We start from the raw sequence: 17,020 nt of genomic DNA on the forward strand, positions 1-17,020 counted from the left end.
GCTTTCTGATGAGTGTCAGCTTTATGGAGATGACTAGATGTGTATAGTGAAAATGTATTCTTCTTTCTTCTCCAGGTTGAGGGAGGTGGGAAGGCAGACCTGTTGGAACACCCCCTGTTGCCAGGAGACCAGGTGGTTGTCATTAACGACGTGGAACTCAGTGGATTCAGGCAGGAAGCCGTCTCATTGGTCAAAGGATCATACAAGACTCTCCGACTCACTGTCCGCAGGTAAATAACACAAACCATCATACCCCTGTCATGCCGGGGCCATCTGTCCCTCTCCATCTGTCCCTCTCCTTCTGTCCCTCTCCTTCTGTCCCTCTCCATCTGTCCCTCTCCTTCTGTCCCTCTCCTTCTGTCCCTTATCATCTGTCCCACCTCATCTGTCCCTCTCGTCTGTCCCTCTCCGTCTGTCCCTCTCCTTCTGTCCCTCTCCTTCTGTCCCTCTCTATCTGTCCCTCTCTATCTGTCCCTCTCCATCTGTCCCTCTCTATCTGTCCCTCTCCGTCTGTCCCTCTCCTTCTGTCCCTCTCCGTCTGTCCCTCTCCTTCTGTCCCTCTCCATCTGTCCCTCTCCATCTGTCCCTCTCTATCTGTCCCTCTCCATCTGTCCCTCTCTATCTGTCCCTCTCCTTCTGTCCCTCTCCGTCTGTCCCTCTCCTTCTGTCCCTCTCCATCTGTCCCTCTCCATCTGTCCCTCTCTATCTGTCCCTCTCCGTCTGTCCCTCTCCGTCTGTCCCTCTCCGTCTGTCCCTCTCCATTTGTCCCTCTCCTTCCACCCCTCTCCATCTGTCTCTCTTCGTCTGTCCCTCTCCATCTGTCTCTCTTCGGCTGTCCCTCTCCGTCTGTCCCTCTCCGTCTGTCCCTCTCCATTTGTCCCTCTCCTTCCACCCCTCTCCATCTGTCTCTCTTCGTCTGTCCCTCTCCATCTGTCTCTCTTCGTCTGTCCCTCTCCATCTGTCTCTCTTCGTCTGTCCCTCTCCGTCTGTCCATCTCCTTCTGTCCCTCTCCGTCTGTCCATCTCCTTCTGTCCCTCTCCGTCTGTACAGTACCATACAACAGTACCATACAACAGTACCATACAACAGTACCATACAACAGTACCATATGACAGTACCATACAACAGTAGTATATGACAGTACCATTTGACAGTACCATACGACAGTACCATACAACAGTACCATACAACAGTACCATACAACAGTACCATATGACAGTACCATACAACAGTAGTATATGACAGTACCATTTGACAGTACCATACGACAGTACCATACGACAGTACCATACGACAGTACCATATGACAGTACCATACGACAGTACCATATGACAGTACCATACGACAGTACCATACGACAGTACCATACGACAGTACCATATGACAGTACTATATGACAGTACCATACGACAGTACCATATAACAGTACCATACGACAGTACCATACAACAGTACCATATGACAGTACCATATGACAGTACCATATGACAGTACCATACAACAGTACCATACGACAGTACCATACAACAGTACCATACGACAGTACCATATGACAGTACCATATGACAGTACCATATGACAGTACCATACGACAGTACCATATGACAGTACCATATGACAGTACCATACAACAGTACCATACGACAGTACCATATGACAGTACCATATGACAGTACCATACGACAGTACCATATGACAGTACTCCTTAGTCTCATATCGCCCTGATGTCTATAGTGGTCATGCTGCAGCACTAACGATAACAGGCCAGGGGGTGTTTGCTGGGGTCTGGTGTGTGTGTGAGCGCGTGTGTGTGTGTGTGCGTGCATGCGTGTGCGTGTGTGTGTGTGTGTGTGAGCGTGTGTGTGTGGAGCGTGTGTGTGTGTGTGAGCGTGTGTGTGTGTGTGAGCGTGTGTGTGAGCGTGTGTGTGCGTGAGCGTGTGTGTGTGTGAGCGCGTGTGTGAGCGTGTGTGTGTGAGCGCGTGTGTGTGTGAGCGCGTGTGTGAGCATGTGTGTGTGTGCGTGTGCGTGTGTGTGTGCGTGAGCGTGTGTGTGTGAGCGTGTGTGTGCGCGTGTGTGTGTGAGCGTGTGTGTGTGTGTGTGAGTGTGTGAGTGTGTGAGTGTGCGTGTGTGCGCGTGCGTGTGTGTGTGTGTGTGTGTGTGTGTGCGTGCGTGTGTGTGCGTGTGCGTGTGTGAGCGTGTGTGTGTGTGTGCGTGCGCGCTGGATGAGGGGATCATGGATAAACTCCCAGGCTCTTTTGTTATCTCCACAACAGCAGTTCTGTGATATGATTGACACCCTGCGGAGGGTAAAAATAGGAACTCAGGCTGGCTAACCTTCTGTACCCACTAGACTAGATCAGCTGTCTGTTACACCTTCTGTACCCACTAGACTAGATGAGCTGTCTGTTACACCTTCTGTACCCACTAGACTAGATGAGCTGTCTGTTACACCTTCTGTACCCACTAGACTAGATCAGCTATCTGTTACACCTTCTGTACCCACTAGACTAGATGAGCTGTCTGTTACACCTTCTGTACCCACTAGACTAGATCAGCTGTCTGTTACACCTTCTGTACCCACGAGACTAGATCAGCTGTCTGTTACACCTTCTGTACCCACTAGACTAGATCAGCTGTCTGTTACAGGTAAATATAACCTTCTGTACCCACTAGACTAGATGAGCTGTCTGTTACACCTTCTGTACCCACTAGACTAGATCAGCTGTCTGTTACACCTTCTGTACCCACTAGACTAGATCAGCTGTCTGTTACACCTTCTGTACCCACTAGACTAGATCAGCTAGCTGTCTGTTACACCTTTTGTACCCACTAGACTAGATCAGCTGTCTGTTACACCTTCTGTACCCACTAGACTAGATCAGCTGTCTGTTACACCTTCTGTACCCACTAGACTAGATCAGCTGTCTGTTATACCTTCTGTACCCACTAGACTAGATCAGCTGTCTGTTACACCTTCTGTACCCACTAGACTAGATCAGCTGTCTGTTACACCTTCTGTACCCACAAGACTAGATCAGCTGTCTGTTACACCTTCTGTACCCACTAGACTAGATCAGCTGTCTGTTACACCTTCTGTACCCACTAGACTAGATGAGCTGTCTGTTACACCTTCTGTACCCACTAGACTAGATGAGCTGTCTGTTACACCTTCTGTACCCACTAGACTAGATGAGCTGTCTGTTACAAGTAAATATAACCTTCTGTACCCACTAGACTAGATCAGCTGTCTGTTACACCTTCTGTACCCACTAGACTAGATCAGCTGTCTGTTACAGGTAAATATAACCTTCTGTACCCACTAGACTAGATCAGCTGTCTGTTACAGGTAAATATAACCTTCTGTACCCACTAGACTAGATCAGCTGTCTGTTACACCTTCTGTACCCACTAGACTAGATCAGCTGTCTGTTACACCTTCTGTACCCACTAGACTAGATCAGCTGTCTGTTACACCTTCTGTACCCACTAGACTAGATCAGCTGTCTGTTACAGGTAAATATAACCTTCTGTACCCACTAGACTAGATCAGCTGTCTGTTACAGGTAAATATAACCTTCTGTACCCACTAGACTAGATCAGCTGTCTGTTACTCCTTCTGTACCCACTAGACTAGATCAGCTGTCTGTTACAGGTAAATATAACCTTCTGTACCCACTAGACTAGATCAGCTGTCTGTTACAGGTAAATATAACCTTCTGTACCCACTAGACTAGATCAGCTGTCTGTTACAGGTAAATTCTGCTGCACAGCAGCATTACTGTTTCATCCATATTCACATTAGGATAGGATCAAGAATTTTGGTTTGCTAAAGGAAGATCTTTTATAGAAGCTATTTTAACACACTAAATCAACGCTTCCCAAACCCTTTCATCATTAGGGAACATCCCACACATTTTGCCATGGGCTAAAGCCAGAACTTCAGACCCATATTTTCCACTGGTGGTACTAGTGCCACTAAGGGACCAAATAGCCCATGATTTGGTCGCACCAATCATTTTCCTTTCCCGGCGACACGCAATAGAAAACATTAGTATCCTGGCAACAGGGGGTGTTCTAAAGTCATTCCCAGCTTTATTAAAACGTGTAATAGACTACTGTGATTGAAGACAAAGGTTGTTTCGCCATCCACTCCTGAGGATCAGAGAGAGAACACCCTTCAGTTCTGGATTACAAAAAGCTGTACTTTACCCATTCGTTCAGTCATATAGCATTCTGGGATGACGGGTAGCAAGTAATGTTTGGAGCGAGTAGTGGACGAGTAGTTTGTATTGGTATTTATTATAGATCCCCATTAGTTCCTGCTAAGGCAACAGCTACTCTTCCTGGGGTTTATTATGGATCCCCATTAGTTCCTGTCAAGGCAGCAGCTACTCTTCCTGGGGTTTATTATGGGACCCACATTAGTTCCTGTCAAGGCAGCAGCTACTCTTCCTGGGGTTTATTATGGATCCCCATTAGTTCCTGTCAAGGCAGCAGCTACTCTTCCTGGGGTTTATTATGGATCCCCATTAGTTCCTGCCAAGGCAGCAGCTACTCTTCCTGGGGTTTATTATGGACCCCCATTAGTTCCTGCCAATGCAGCAGCTACTCTTCCTGGGGTTAATTATGGATCCCCATTAGTTCCTTCCAAGGCAGCAGCTACTCTTCCTGGGGTTTATTATGGATCCCCATTAGTTCCTTCCAAGGCAGCAGCTACTCTTCCTGGGGTTTATTATGGATTCCCATTAGTTCCTTCCAAGGCAGCAGCTACTCTTCCTGGGGTTTATTATGGATCTCCATTAGTTCCTTCCAAGGCAGCAGCTACTCTTCCTGGGGTTTATTATGGATCCCCATTAGTTCCTTCCAAGGCAGCACCTACTCTTCCTGGGGTTTATTATGGATCCCCATTAGTTCCTTCCAAGGCAGCAGCTACTCTTCCTGGGGTTTATTATGGATCCCCATTAGTTCCTTCCAAGGCAGCAGCTACTCTTCCTGTGGTCCAACAACATTGAAACAGTTATATACAGTTTAAAATATTACATGACATGACATTTCATAACAATTTACTCAATACATTTAATATGTTCCCTCAGACCACTACTCCACTATCACGTCTCTACAATACAACATCCATGTGTACGTGTGTGTGGAGTGTGTGTCTTATCATGTGTATGTGTGTCTGTTAAACTCGTCTGTGAGCTATTTTATCCTCATTTATAGGCTATTTTATATTTAACTTTACTTGAGTGTATCGACAGATGGCCTGTACAGGTCCGTGACGATGCACTCGTCTTTTTGGTTGTTTTTGTAGCATATTTTAGCTCTTTACAGAACACATCGCCTTATTGGACTTTTTCAACTTTAAGCTTGCCCTGCTAGCTGTGGCTAGCCTGCTTTGTTGTTAGCATTATGGCTACCGATGACTATCCAATGGATATCAATGGCCAGCCATTGACTGTTCAATGCTACCGCTGTGAAATGTTCACTAACCAGAGGGACAGAGTGGAAGACCGAGCACATAAGGAACAGGGGTATGTGGAAAAAGTGCCTTTGGTGTGATCGGATGATGGATGATATTGGGTTGCTGCAGAAGGACGTTCAGCGGCTATCCGATGAGCTGAAGCAGATGGAGAACCTCGTTGACGAGTTCACCAATGTAGCTATACCCCAGGCTAAACGATCTGCCCCACTTCTCGGAGCAGGTGGCTTGTTCTACTTCACTTCACCACAGAGACTGGGCCGAGGTGGTTCAGCGGGGTCCGAGGGAGCTGTAACCTGGGCGGTCCTTTCCTCAAATCAAATTTTATTGGTCACATACACGTGTTTAACCGATTATTGCGGGTGTAGCGAAGCACCCTCCTCTCTCCTAGGCTCGACCCCTCCCACCCCTCTCTCCTTCTAGGCAATAGAGCTCCTTGCTGCACCGTGCACCTCTCTCAATGATTGTTGGGGTAAGCTCCATGTGCCCTAGAGCTCTCTCTCAGAGTGCAGCTATCCCAGGTCATTGGCTCCGTGCGACCTGGAAATCCAGGACCTCTCCCTCCCAAGATGGCCATCGTTCAGAGCTCCATTGTACGGAGTTCCATCGTGCGGAGTTCCATCGTACGGAGTTCCATCGTTCAGAGTTCCATCGTTCGGAGTTCCATCGTTCGGAGTTCCATCGTACGGAGTTCCATTGTACGTGATGTAGTGGTTGATAGTAGGTTTGGGTGGTATCCAGATGTTCATATCATCCTACAGTCCTACTCTCATCCCGGGAATGTACGGTATTACCGGCTTAGTACACAAGGGGGCGCCAAGACAAAATGCCAAAAAAGCCCATTGGGCGAATAGCGAATTTCCTTGGAGGCTGCAAGCTAAAAATGCTAACTAGCAGAAACGAAAAATATATATTTGCAAAGACAGGCAATCCAGCTCATAAAGTTACACATACAGCTCATAAAGTTACACAAGTTACACTTTCGGAAAGTATTCAGACCCTTTCACTTTTTCCACATTTTGTTATGTTACAGCCTTATTCTAAAATGGGTTAAATTATTTATTTTTCTCATTCATCTATACACAATACCCCATAATGACAAAGCAAAAATAGGTTTTTAGAAATGTTTGCAAATGTATAAAAAAAAACTGCAATACCTGATTTACATAAGTGCAAATGCTTTCAGACTCAACATTTAGCTCAGGTGCATCCTTCTTCCATTGATCATCCTTGAGATGTTTCTACAACTTGATTGGAGTCCACCTGTGGTAAATTCAATTGATTGGACATGATTTGGAAAGGCACACACCAGTCTATATAAGGTCCCACAGATGACAGTGCATGTCAGAGCAAAAACCAAGCCATGAGGTCGAAGGAATTGTCCGTAGAGCTCAGAGACAGGATTGTGTTGAGGCACAGATCTGGGGAAGGGTACCAAAAAATGTCTGCAGCATTGAAGGTCCCCAAGAACACAGTGGCCTCCATCATTCAACCTCCAAGACTCTACCTAGAGCTGGCCACCCGGCCAAACTGAGCAATCGGGGGAGAAGGGCCTTGGTCAGGGAGGTGACCAAGAACCCAATGGTCACTCTGACAGAGCTCCAGAGTTCTTCTGTGGAGATGGGAGAAACTTCCAGAAGGACAACCATCTCTGTAGCACTACACCAAGCAGGCCTTCATGGTAGAGTGGCCAAATGGAAGCCACTCATCAGTAAAAGGCACATGACAGCCCACTTGGAGTTTGCCAAAATGCACCTAAAGCACTCTCAGACCATGAGAATGCCAAGAGTCACGTCTGGAGGGGAGTTTATCGCCCTCCTTCGGCCCTCCCAATTGCTCTTAACAAATTGTCTGACTTGCTGTCTAGTTATGCTGATTCTGAATTATAAATATTGGGTGATCTTAACTTGGATTGGTTGATGTCAGTATCAGATAGACTGAATGATTTTTGTACTGAGCAAAATTTAACTCAACTTATAACTAAACCAACCCACCCCAACTTAAAACACCCTGAAAAATCAACTATATTGGATATAATTCTGACAAAAGTATCTAGCCAATGGAATCTTTGCTAACGAGCTCAGTGACCATTATCCCATTGCCTGCAGTAGAGATACTAAGCTACCTAAATTGTGTTTGTGCATTATTACAAAGATACAACTTTCAATGAGCAACATTTCCTGTATGACAATGAGCAACATTTCCTGTATGACCTGGGGTTGTATGATAGGGAGGGTGCGTCCCTCTATCTCTGATTTAGATGTTTTACCTTCCTGTTTACCTTTCGTTCCCGAGTGGCGCAGCGGTTTAAGGCAGTGGTCTAAGGCACTGCATCTCAGTGCTAGAGGCGTCACTACAGACACTGGTTCGATCCCGGGCTGTATCACAGCCGGCCGTGTTCAGGAGCGTTGTCCGGATTTGTAAATAAGAATTTGCATATCATTCTGACCTAGATAACTACTGCCCAATTTCTAAACTATCTTGCCTTGCAAAAATATTAGAATCACTGGCAAACTCCCTTGTACAAGCTGAATAACTTCTATGCTCGCTTCGAGGCAATGAACACTGAAGCATGCTTGAGAGCATCAGCTGTTCCGGATGACTGTGTGATCATGTTCTCCGCAGCCGACGTGAGTAAGACCTTCAAACAGGTCAACATTCACAAAGCTGTAGGGCCAACCGGATTACCAGGACGTGTACTCCGAGCATGCGCTGACCAACTGGCAAGTGTCTTCACTGACATTTTCAACCTCTCCCTGTTTGAGTCTGTAATACCAACATGTTTCAAGCAGACCACCATAGTCCCTGTGCCCAAGAACACTAAGGTAACCTGCCTAAATGACTACCGACCCGTAAGCACTCAAGTCTGTAGCCATGAAATGCTTTGAAAGGCTGGTTATGGCTCACATCAAAACCATTATCCCAGAAACCCTAGACCCACTTCCAATTGCATACCGCCCCAACAGATCCCCAGATGATGCAATCTCTATTGCACTCCACACTGCCCTTCCTCACCTGGACAAAAGGAACACCTATATGAGAATGCTATTCATTGACTACAGCTCAACACCATAGTGCCCACAAAGCTCATCACTAAGCTAAAGACTGTGGGACTAAACACCTCCCTCTGCAACTGGATCCTGGACTTCCTGACGAGCCGCCCCCAGGTGGTGAAGGTAACGGTACAGTGGGCCCACGGTTCGGTATGTATCATGGTTTGTGGGCCACGGTAACGGTACGGTTTCGGTATCTTTATATTTAAGAAAAGTGTGCGCTTGTATGACTCTCATACAGGGGACGAGTTTGCAAAATGTAGCTCTTCATCTCCCAATCCAGTACATAGTGAACCGTCACAGAGAGGTAGCTTCCAGTACATAGTGAACCGTCACAGTGAAGTAGCTTCCAGTACATAGTGAACAGTCACAGTGGGGTAGCTTCCAGAACATAGTGAAACGTCAGTGAAGTAGCTTCCAGAACATAGTGAACCGTCACAGTGGGGTAGCTTCCAGAACATAGTGAACCGTCACAGTGGGGTAGCTTCCAGAACATAGTGAACCGTCACAGTGAGGTAGCTTCCAGTACATAGTGAACCGTTACAGTGAAGTAGCTTCCAGTACATAGTGAACCGTTACAGTGAAGTAGCTTCCAGTACATAGTGAACCGTCACAGTGGGGTAGCTTCCAGTACATAGTGAAACGTCACAGTGAAGTAGCTTCCAGTACATAGTGAACCATCACAGTGAAGTAGCTTCCAGAACATAGTGAACCATCACAGTGAGGTAGCTTTGAGTTGCTCTGGTGGTACAACTATCAGTGGAGAGAGCTAGATAGGATGTCTGTGTCAATTCCTTTTCAATTTCTCTCTGAGATGTTTCATAGAGTTTGGGAATTACTTTGCTTCTGAAATGTGTGGGAGGGGACATTGTAACGGGGTTACATTTTTTTCATCAGGTGACGAAATCCCGAGTCTGTAACCACCGAATGTGGCTGCAACTCTTTGGCTATGAATACTCCCACTTCTTTCGTTATTTTGTGATGTTTTTCTGAATTTGTCGTAAATTATTGTTGGAAGGCAACAGCGAGTGATTGTTGTGTTTTCGCTAACGAGTGGACTCTCCTTGCTCCAGCTCCACCGGCAAGGGATACGGCCGAGTGATGGCGACGTAAATGACACATCATGTTAGAAGTGTTTCCATTCGAGTAGCGTAGAAGTGTTTCCATTCGACAGTGACAAAGCAATGCTTGCAGACAGTACTTTGTTTACTGTCTTCTTATCCTTGTCATCGTATTGCACGCTGAATCCAAAATGTTCCCACACAGCGGATTTGAAAGACAGAGGTGCCTCTTCAAATTTGCTTCTCTCTGTCTCACTAGCGCTTGCCATTATCACGTTGGAGCTGAGAGAATATTTGTTTTTAGTTTCCCCTCTCTTCACGGGGCCCCTTTAGGAAGGTTTCCTACTGAGATATCATTGCAAATTGTCCATTGGTTGTTTAACCTCTATGGGCTAGGTGGGACGCTAGCGTGCCACCCGTGGTGCACTCCATCAACAGCAGGTGCATTTCAAGAGCGGCAAATTTGAATCCAAATAAATGTCAAAATTCAAATTTTTCAAAAATACAACTATTTTACACCATTTGAAAGATAAACATCTCCTTAATCTAACCACGTTTTACGATTTCAAAAAGGTTTTACGGCGAAAGCATAAATTTAGAGTATGTTAGGACAGTACATTTACAAGAGTTGTGTGTAATGTTTTGTCAAGTCAAAGACAGGGTCACCAAAACCATAAAACCAGCTAAAATGATGCACTAACCTTTTACAATCTCCATCAGATGACACTCCTAGGACATTATGTTAGACAATGCATGCATTTTTAGTTCTATCAAGTTCATATTTATATCCAAAAACAGCGTTTTACTATGGCATTGATGTTGAGGAAATCGTTTCCCTCCAATAACCGGCAGTCAAGTCAGCGTCACAAATTAAATAATTAAAATTAGAAAACATTGGTAAAATATTATATTGTCATTTAAAGAATTATAGATTTACATCTCTTGAACGCAATCAACTTGCCAGATTTAAAAATAACCTTACTGGGAAATCACACTTTGCAATAATGTGAGCACTGCGCCCAGAAAAATACGCGTTGCGATACAGACTAGACGTCATGTTGGGGAGATCTAAAATCGAAAATACTATGTAAATAATCCATTACCTTTGATTCTCTTCATCAGATGTCACTTCCAGGTATCACAGGTCCATAACGAATGTAGTTTTGTTCAAAAAAGCTCATCATTTATGTCCAAAAATCTCCGTCGAGTTAGCACATGATCTAAGCCAGCCGGACTTCTCGTCATGAACGAGGGGAAAAAATATATTTCCGTTCGTTCAAACATGTCAAACGTTGTATAGCATAAATCATTAGGGCCTTTTTTAACCAGAACATGAATAATATTCAAGGTGGACGAATGCATACTCTTTTATAACGTATTGGAACGAGGGTACCCAACATGAACTCGCGCGCCAGGTGTCTAATGGGACATCATCGTTCCATGGCTCTTGTTCGGTCAGATCTCCCTCCAGAAGACTCAAAACACTTTGTAAAGGCTGGTGACATCTAGTGGAAGCAATAGGAAGTGCCAAAATATTCCTAAGCCCCTGTGTTTTTCAATGGGATAGGTTTAAAGTCAATACAACACATCAGGTATCCACTTCCTGTCAGAAAATGTCTCAGGGTTTTGCCTGCCAAATGAGTTCTGTTATACTCACAGACACCATTCAAACAGTTTTAGAAACTTTAGAGTGTTTTCTATCCATGTATAATAAGTATATGCATATTCTAGTTACTGGGTAGGATTAGTAACCAGATTAAATCGGGTACATTTTTTTTATCCAGACGTGCAAATGCTGCCCCCTAGCCCTAACAGGTTAAGGAGGAGTTGGTTGCAGTCACTGCGGTTGCCACATTTTGAGACATTGCTGTGGAGTAAAGTTTGTCAGCCCTCAGGATCCCCCTAATGGCAAGGGGCCCCAAGCAGTTGCCTGCCTTGCCTCGTCACAAGCTGAGCGTCTGGTTCTGTGGATCTGAATGTACAACGTGCATGTAGTATGCTGCGCAATAAGCACGTTTTGGAAATGATAGGAAAATGACAGGCATATCGTAATTCCGTGGTTGACGTGTGCGTATTGAACCGTAGGGGGCGTACCGAACGGTTCGACAACATACTGTGTACCATTGCATCCCTAGTAGGTAACAACAGATCCGCCACGTTGATCCTCAACACAGGGGCCCCTCAGGGGTGCGTGCTCAGTCCCCTCCTGTACTCCCTGTTCATTCATGACTGTACGGCCAGGCATGACTGCAACACCATCATTAAGTTTGCCGATGACACCACAGTGGTAGGCCTGATCATCGACAACAATGAGGCAGCCTATAGGGAGGAGGTCAGAGACCTGGCCGTGTTGTGCCAGGACAACAACCTCTCCCTCAACGTGAACAAGACAAAGGAGATGATTGTGGACTACAGGAAAAAGAGGACGGAGCATGCCCCTATTCTCATTGACGGGGCTGCAGTGGAGCAGGTTGAGAGCTTCAAGTTCCATGGCGTCCACATCACCAACAAACTAACATGGTCCAAGCACACCAAGACAGTCACGATGAGGGCACGACAAAACCTATTCCCCCTCAGGAGACTGAAAAGATTTGGCATGGGTTCTCAGATCCTCAAACGGTTTTACAGCTGCACCATCGAGAGCATCCTGACGGGTTGCATCACTGCCTGGTATGGCAATTGCTCGGCCTTCAACCGCAAGGCGCTACAGAGGGTAGTGCGTACGGCCCAGTACATCACCGGGGCTAAGCTTCCTGCCATCCAGGACCTCTATGCCAGGCGGTGTCAGGGGAAAGCCCTAAAAATTGTCAAAGACTCCAGCCACCCTAGTCATAGACTGTTCTTTCTGCTACCGCACAACAAGTGGTACCGGAGCGCCAAGTCTAGGTCCAAGAGGTTTCTAAACAGCTTCTACCCCTTCTACCCCTAAGACTCCTGAACATCTAATCAAATGGCTACCCAGAATATTTGCATTGCCCCCCATCCCTTCTATGCTGCTGCTACTCTCTGTTTATTATCTATGCATAGTCACTTTAATAACTCTACCTACATGTACATATTACCTCAATTACCTCAACACCATTGCCCCCGCACATTGACTCAGTACCAGTAACCCCTGTATAAAGCCAGCTATTGTTATTTTACTGCTGCTCTTTAATTATTTGTTATTCTTATCTCTTATCAAATGTGGCACGGTAGGCATTTTTCATGCTGAGGGCAGTCAGACTGATGACTATGGGATAAAAACGTTTTTCTTGTCCCGCAGATTATTTGGAAATGATCGTCTTTCTGCTTTGTATGTGTTAGCCTACCTGTTGTATTAAAATTATAAATTATTTTTGGGGGGCATTATTCACACTCAGAATTCGCTGCTTCAATTTCAGCAGCCTACCTCTCCTAGTTGGGAGTGAGAGTTCAAGTGTGCCCAGTATGTGTGGTCTCATTGAGTCGGCTGCCTACATGGATGGAGAATCAAGTGGCAGTTAACTTGAATATGAAATTAACTTAAATATGATATGACTATGAAATTAACTTAAATATGATTAGACTGTAGTTTACTACAGTATCTGTAAAATTACTGGGACCATTGCTGGCAAGTGAGCTGCTTCACATACGCCTAAAATAACATTGCGGGACTGTGGTTGGATGCTGTATGACAAGCTGAGGGTGAAGATATCAGTCCCACTCAGACCTCTACACCGGGGTTCTCCAACCCTGTTCCTAGAGAGCTTCCGTCCTGTAGGTTTTCACTCCGACCGTAATTTCACTTCAACCCTAGCTAACCCGATTCAGCTCATCAACCAGCTAATTATAACAAAGATTAGGGTTGGAGCGAAAACCTACAGGACAGTAGCTCTCCAGAAACAGGGTTGAAGAGCCATGTGCTACACTATACATGCTTGGTTTGTTACATAAACTGAAATTAGGTGAACTATTGGAATTTTAGCAACCAGGAAATGGCAGAGCGATTACAGCATAGTGCACCTTTAAATAAAAAATATTATTTTCATGTTGTGATTCAAAATATTTTAATGTGCAACCTAATCCAGTGATTGTCATGCATGTTGGGTTGACAATTAGGCTATTGTTGTTATACAGTGGATCCTCCATTAAAAGTTGCATCATTCTGCGACACACCTTGCGTGCTGCTGCAGCATTCTGTGGCACGTTATTTAATTGTCAGACATTTGTTCTGTTACTGCAAGTTATTGCTAGTTTTACCACCAGAGGGCATCTTTGAGAAGCATTTGATACTATTCCGTATTAGGCATTATCAGAGAATTTAAAACCTTTTTTTGTAATAACATAGTATATGGGATTGATTTTAAGAAATGTGGCTTAATTAATTTGATTCATATTATGGTGTTTGTAGTCAGAGAAAAACAAAAAACGAAACCCTCGGGGTTTCCGTTAGGATTGAATGGAAAATATGGCGCTGTACAACGTGACGGTCTGGAATAGGCTACAGGATTGGAGGATTCTAAATGGTTTGCCTTCATTAGGCAACTTTGTTCCAATATTTCTGTAAATCAGTGATATTTATTCCAATAGTAATTCGTTATGGATCCATAACTAATTCAACATCTGCATTTTGAAAGAGTATTTTTTTATTTTATTATACCTTATTATTTTATTAACGAAATGTGTTTATTTATTTATTAGGCTACTGTGCACAATACATACCGTAGTAAACATGGGAAAGTGCCTAATTCCTTACATAAGGGAGAGCAGGCCATGTCTGTACTACAGAATGCAGGGCACGCGGTGCTGAAATAGACGTCCACAGCGGGAAGGCTATGTATTCTGTGCCCATTTGTGGTATCTCTCTTCGTTTACACGTCCTTGAAATAGCAGAACAGCATAATGGTCCGGGTGGCACTTGCTGTGCCTGGTGAGCAGTTGGTCAAGTTCTGCTGTCAGAAGAGGAATGGAAATGTCAGGGTGAACCGAAGACCTGACGAACCCGCCACGTATGTTGACTCTGCCTGTCGGAGGTGGAGTTCCAGAGCTCACAGGTGTGCCTGGCATGGATTGTGACTCCATCTCGTTCCTCGCCCTTTTCAACGCGTGAGTGAGTCAATGATTCCAATGATTCGTCTGACAAACAAAGAACTTTGCGTCCTGCAGGCCCTGGCATGGATCAAAGCTGGGGAGACATTCAATAACGTCATCTTCACAGACAAATCAACCGTGGCCCTTGAGCAATTTGCTCAAAATTGCTACACAAAAAAGGAAGAAGATCAAGAATATTTACGAAAGCATAAAGATGACGATGAAGAAATGCTGGTTTGAGTTAGAAATGTAACACTTTAGAGTATTTAAGCATCGAATACATTGCAAGTTGAGGGATTTTCACAACAGTAGCCGGGTTATAAAAAGTATATTGTCCTGCTAATCGGAAACATTTGCGTAATGGGCTACACCTGCTACAGTTGTGATGTCTTCACTATTATTCTACAATGTAGACAATAGTAAAAATAAAGAAAAATCCTGGAATGAGTAGGTGTGTCCAAACTTTTGACTGGTACATGCTTAATGCATTTGATTAATATTATGATGTTTCTATTCCATGTTTCTGTTCCATGTTAGGATGGAACGGGATATATGGCGCAGTACAACGTGACGGTCGGCAGTACAGTACTGGGCTATTTAGCGAAAGAATCCCTGTGTCGTGTGGACGAGAGACCGGGGTTCAAATCCCCGACGGGGAGGAAGGAGTACGCTTGTCTCTGAGTCCCCATGCTTGTCTCAGAGCAGTGCAAAACGGTGCTAAAATAGTTGTAGGCTTTTCCTTCTAACTTCAATTGATAAAGTATTTTTAGCCACAATCGGCCCCAACCCCAATTATTACATTTGGGCACAGTCGATAGCATGCTGGACTTCGGGCTAGAATGTTGAGGGTTCAAAGCCTGCTCCCTGGTTGTTTCATTACAATTATTATGCCGGTCTCCGAGCAAATAGCCTGGATTGTTACTCCCATCTCATTCCTCGCTCTCTTCCACATATCATTCAGCAAGCTTGTGGGCGTGCTGGCAGGATGTACTGTTTTTATTCTGTATATATGAATTACAAATCAGCCTTTACTTAAATCATGTTTCTAGTCTATTGCATAGTTACAATGTGTTATCATTGATGTCCCAGGAGCAGGAGTGGTAAACACTGTTGAAGTGTATAATTGTAATATATACATGCAGACACAGCATCATTCAAATAATGGAGTTTGATACACCTGGTATTGGATATGACTGGAAATAAACTTGCTAAATAGTGATTTTCATAAATTAATTTTATGACAAAAATTGGTCTCATCATTAACAAACATATTCCTCTCAATTGTAAATGTTTTGCTTGATTCGTTATGACGTTATAACTACTTACATTTGTTTCCTCCGTAATGTTTTGTCAGCCATCTTTGCTGAAGAAAGTCACGAGGGATGGGGGGCTCGCGTCAAATTCGTTATTGGAACTACTCGATATGATTGGTCATATAAAAACCTTGGGACCCAAATGCATAATGAGTGCTCTAACTCCCCCTTGTGGTGGTCTGGAGCAATGAAGCCGTGACGCTGGGTACCTCTAAGTCCCGCGGTGTAAGCTCACAACTTTTAAAGGAGGAACCACTGTATATTACTATTAAAATAGGGCTTTAGAATGCCACCCTAGTCATAGTGTTCTCTCTGCTACCGCACGGCAAGCGGTACCGGAGCGCCAAGTCTAGGTCCAAAAGGCTTCTTAAAAGCTTCTACCCCCAAGTCATAAGACTCCTGAACAGATAATCAAAGGGCTACCCAGACCCCTCTTTTACGCTGCTGCTACTCTCTGTTTATTATCTATGCATAGTCACTTTACCTCTACCTACATGTACATATTACCTCAATTACCTCGACTAACCGGTGCCCCAGCACATTGACTCTGTACCGGTACCCCCTGTATATAGCCTCACTATTGTTATTTTACTGCTGCTGTTTAATTATTTGTTACTTTTATTTTAAAAAGTAGGGCTATCGTCTGTATACCACCCCTTACCTGTCACAACACAACTGATTGGCTCAAAAGTATTAAGAAGGAAAGAAATTCCACAAATGTACTTTTAACAAAGCACACCTGTTAATTGAAATGCATTCCAGGTGACTACCTCAGGAAGCTGGTTGAGAGAATGCCAATAGTGTGCAAAGCTGTCATCAAGGCAAAGGGTGGCTACTCTGAAGAATCTAAAATCTAAAATATATTTTGATTTGTTTAACACTTTTTTGGTTACCACATGATTCCATATGTGTTATTTCATACAATGTAGAAAATAGTAAAAATAAAGAAAAACACTTGAATGAGTAAATGTGTCCAAACTTTTGACTAGTACTGTATATTCATATATAGTATACATTTTGTATATCTGTGTCCATATTGTCCATGAGTTTCTAGTAGATAG

At 44.3% G+C, this 17,020-nt stretch overlaps 1 protein-coding gene across 2 annotated transcripts in view; it reads left to right on the top strand.

Annotated features, from left to right (window-relative positions):
* The window catches only part of LOC106568520 (protein Shroom3), a 216,360-nt gene that overhangs the window by 90,008 nt on the left and 109,332 nt on the right, over nt 1-17,020 (top strand). For both annotated transcript variants that reach the window (XR_014380217.1, XM_014138941.3), the window contains exon 2: nt 76-230. Coding sequence is in view for 1 of the 2 variants with exons in the window: in XM_014138941.3 (XP_013994416.3) it covers nt 76-230 (155 nt within the window). In the remaining variant the exon portion in view is untranslated. The remainder of the gene's footprint in view (nt 1-75; nt 231-17,020) is intronic.

This window comes from Salmo salar, chromosome 13 (assembly GCF_965601325.2).
Source record: "Salmo salar chromosome 13, fSalSal1, whole genome shotgun sequence".
In the NCBI taxonomy this organism is placed as follows: Eukaryota; Metazoa; Chordata; class Actinopteri; order Salmoniformes; family Salmonidae; genus Salmo; species Salmo salar.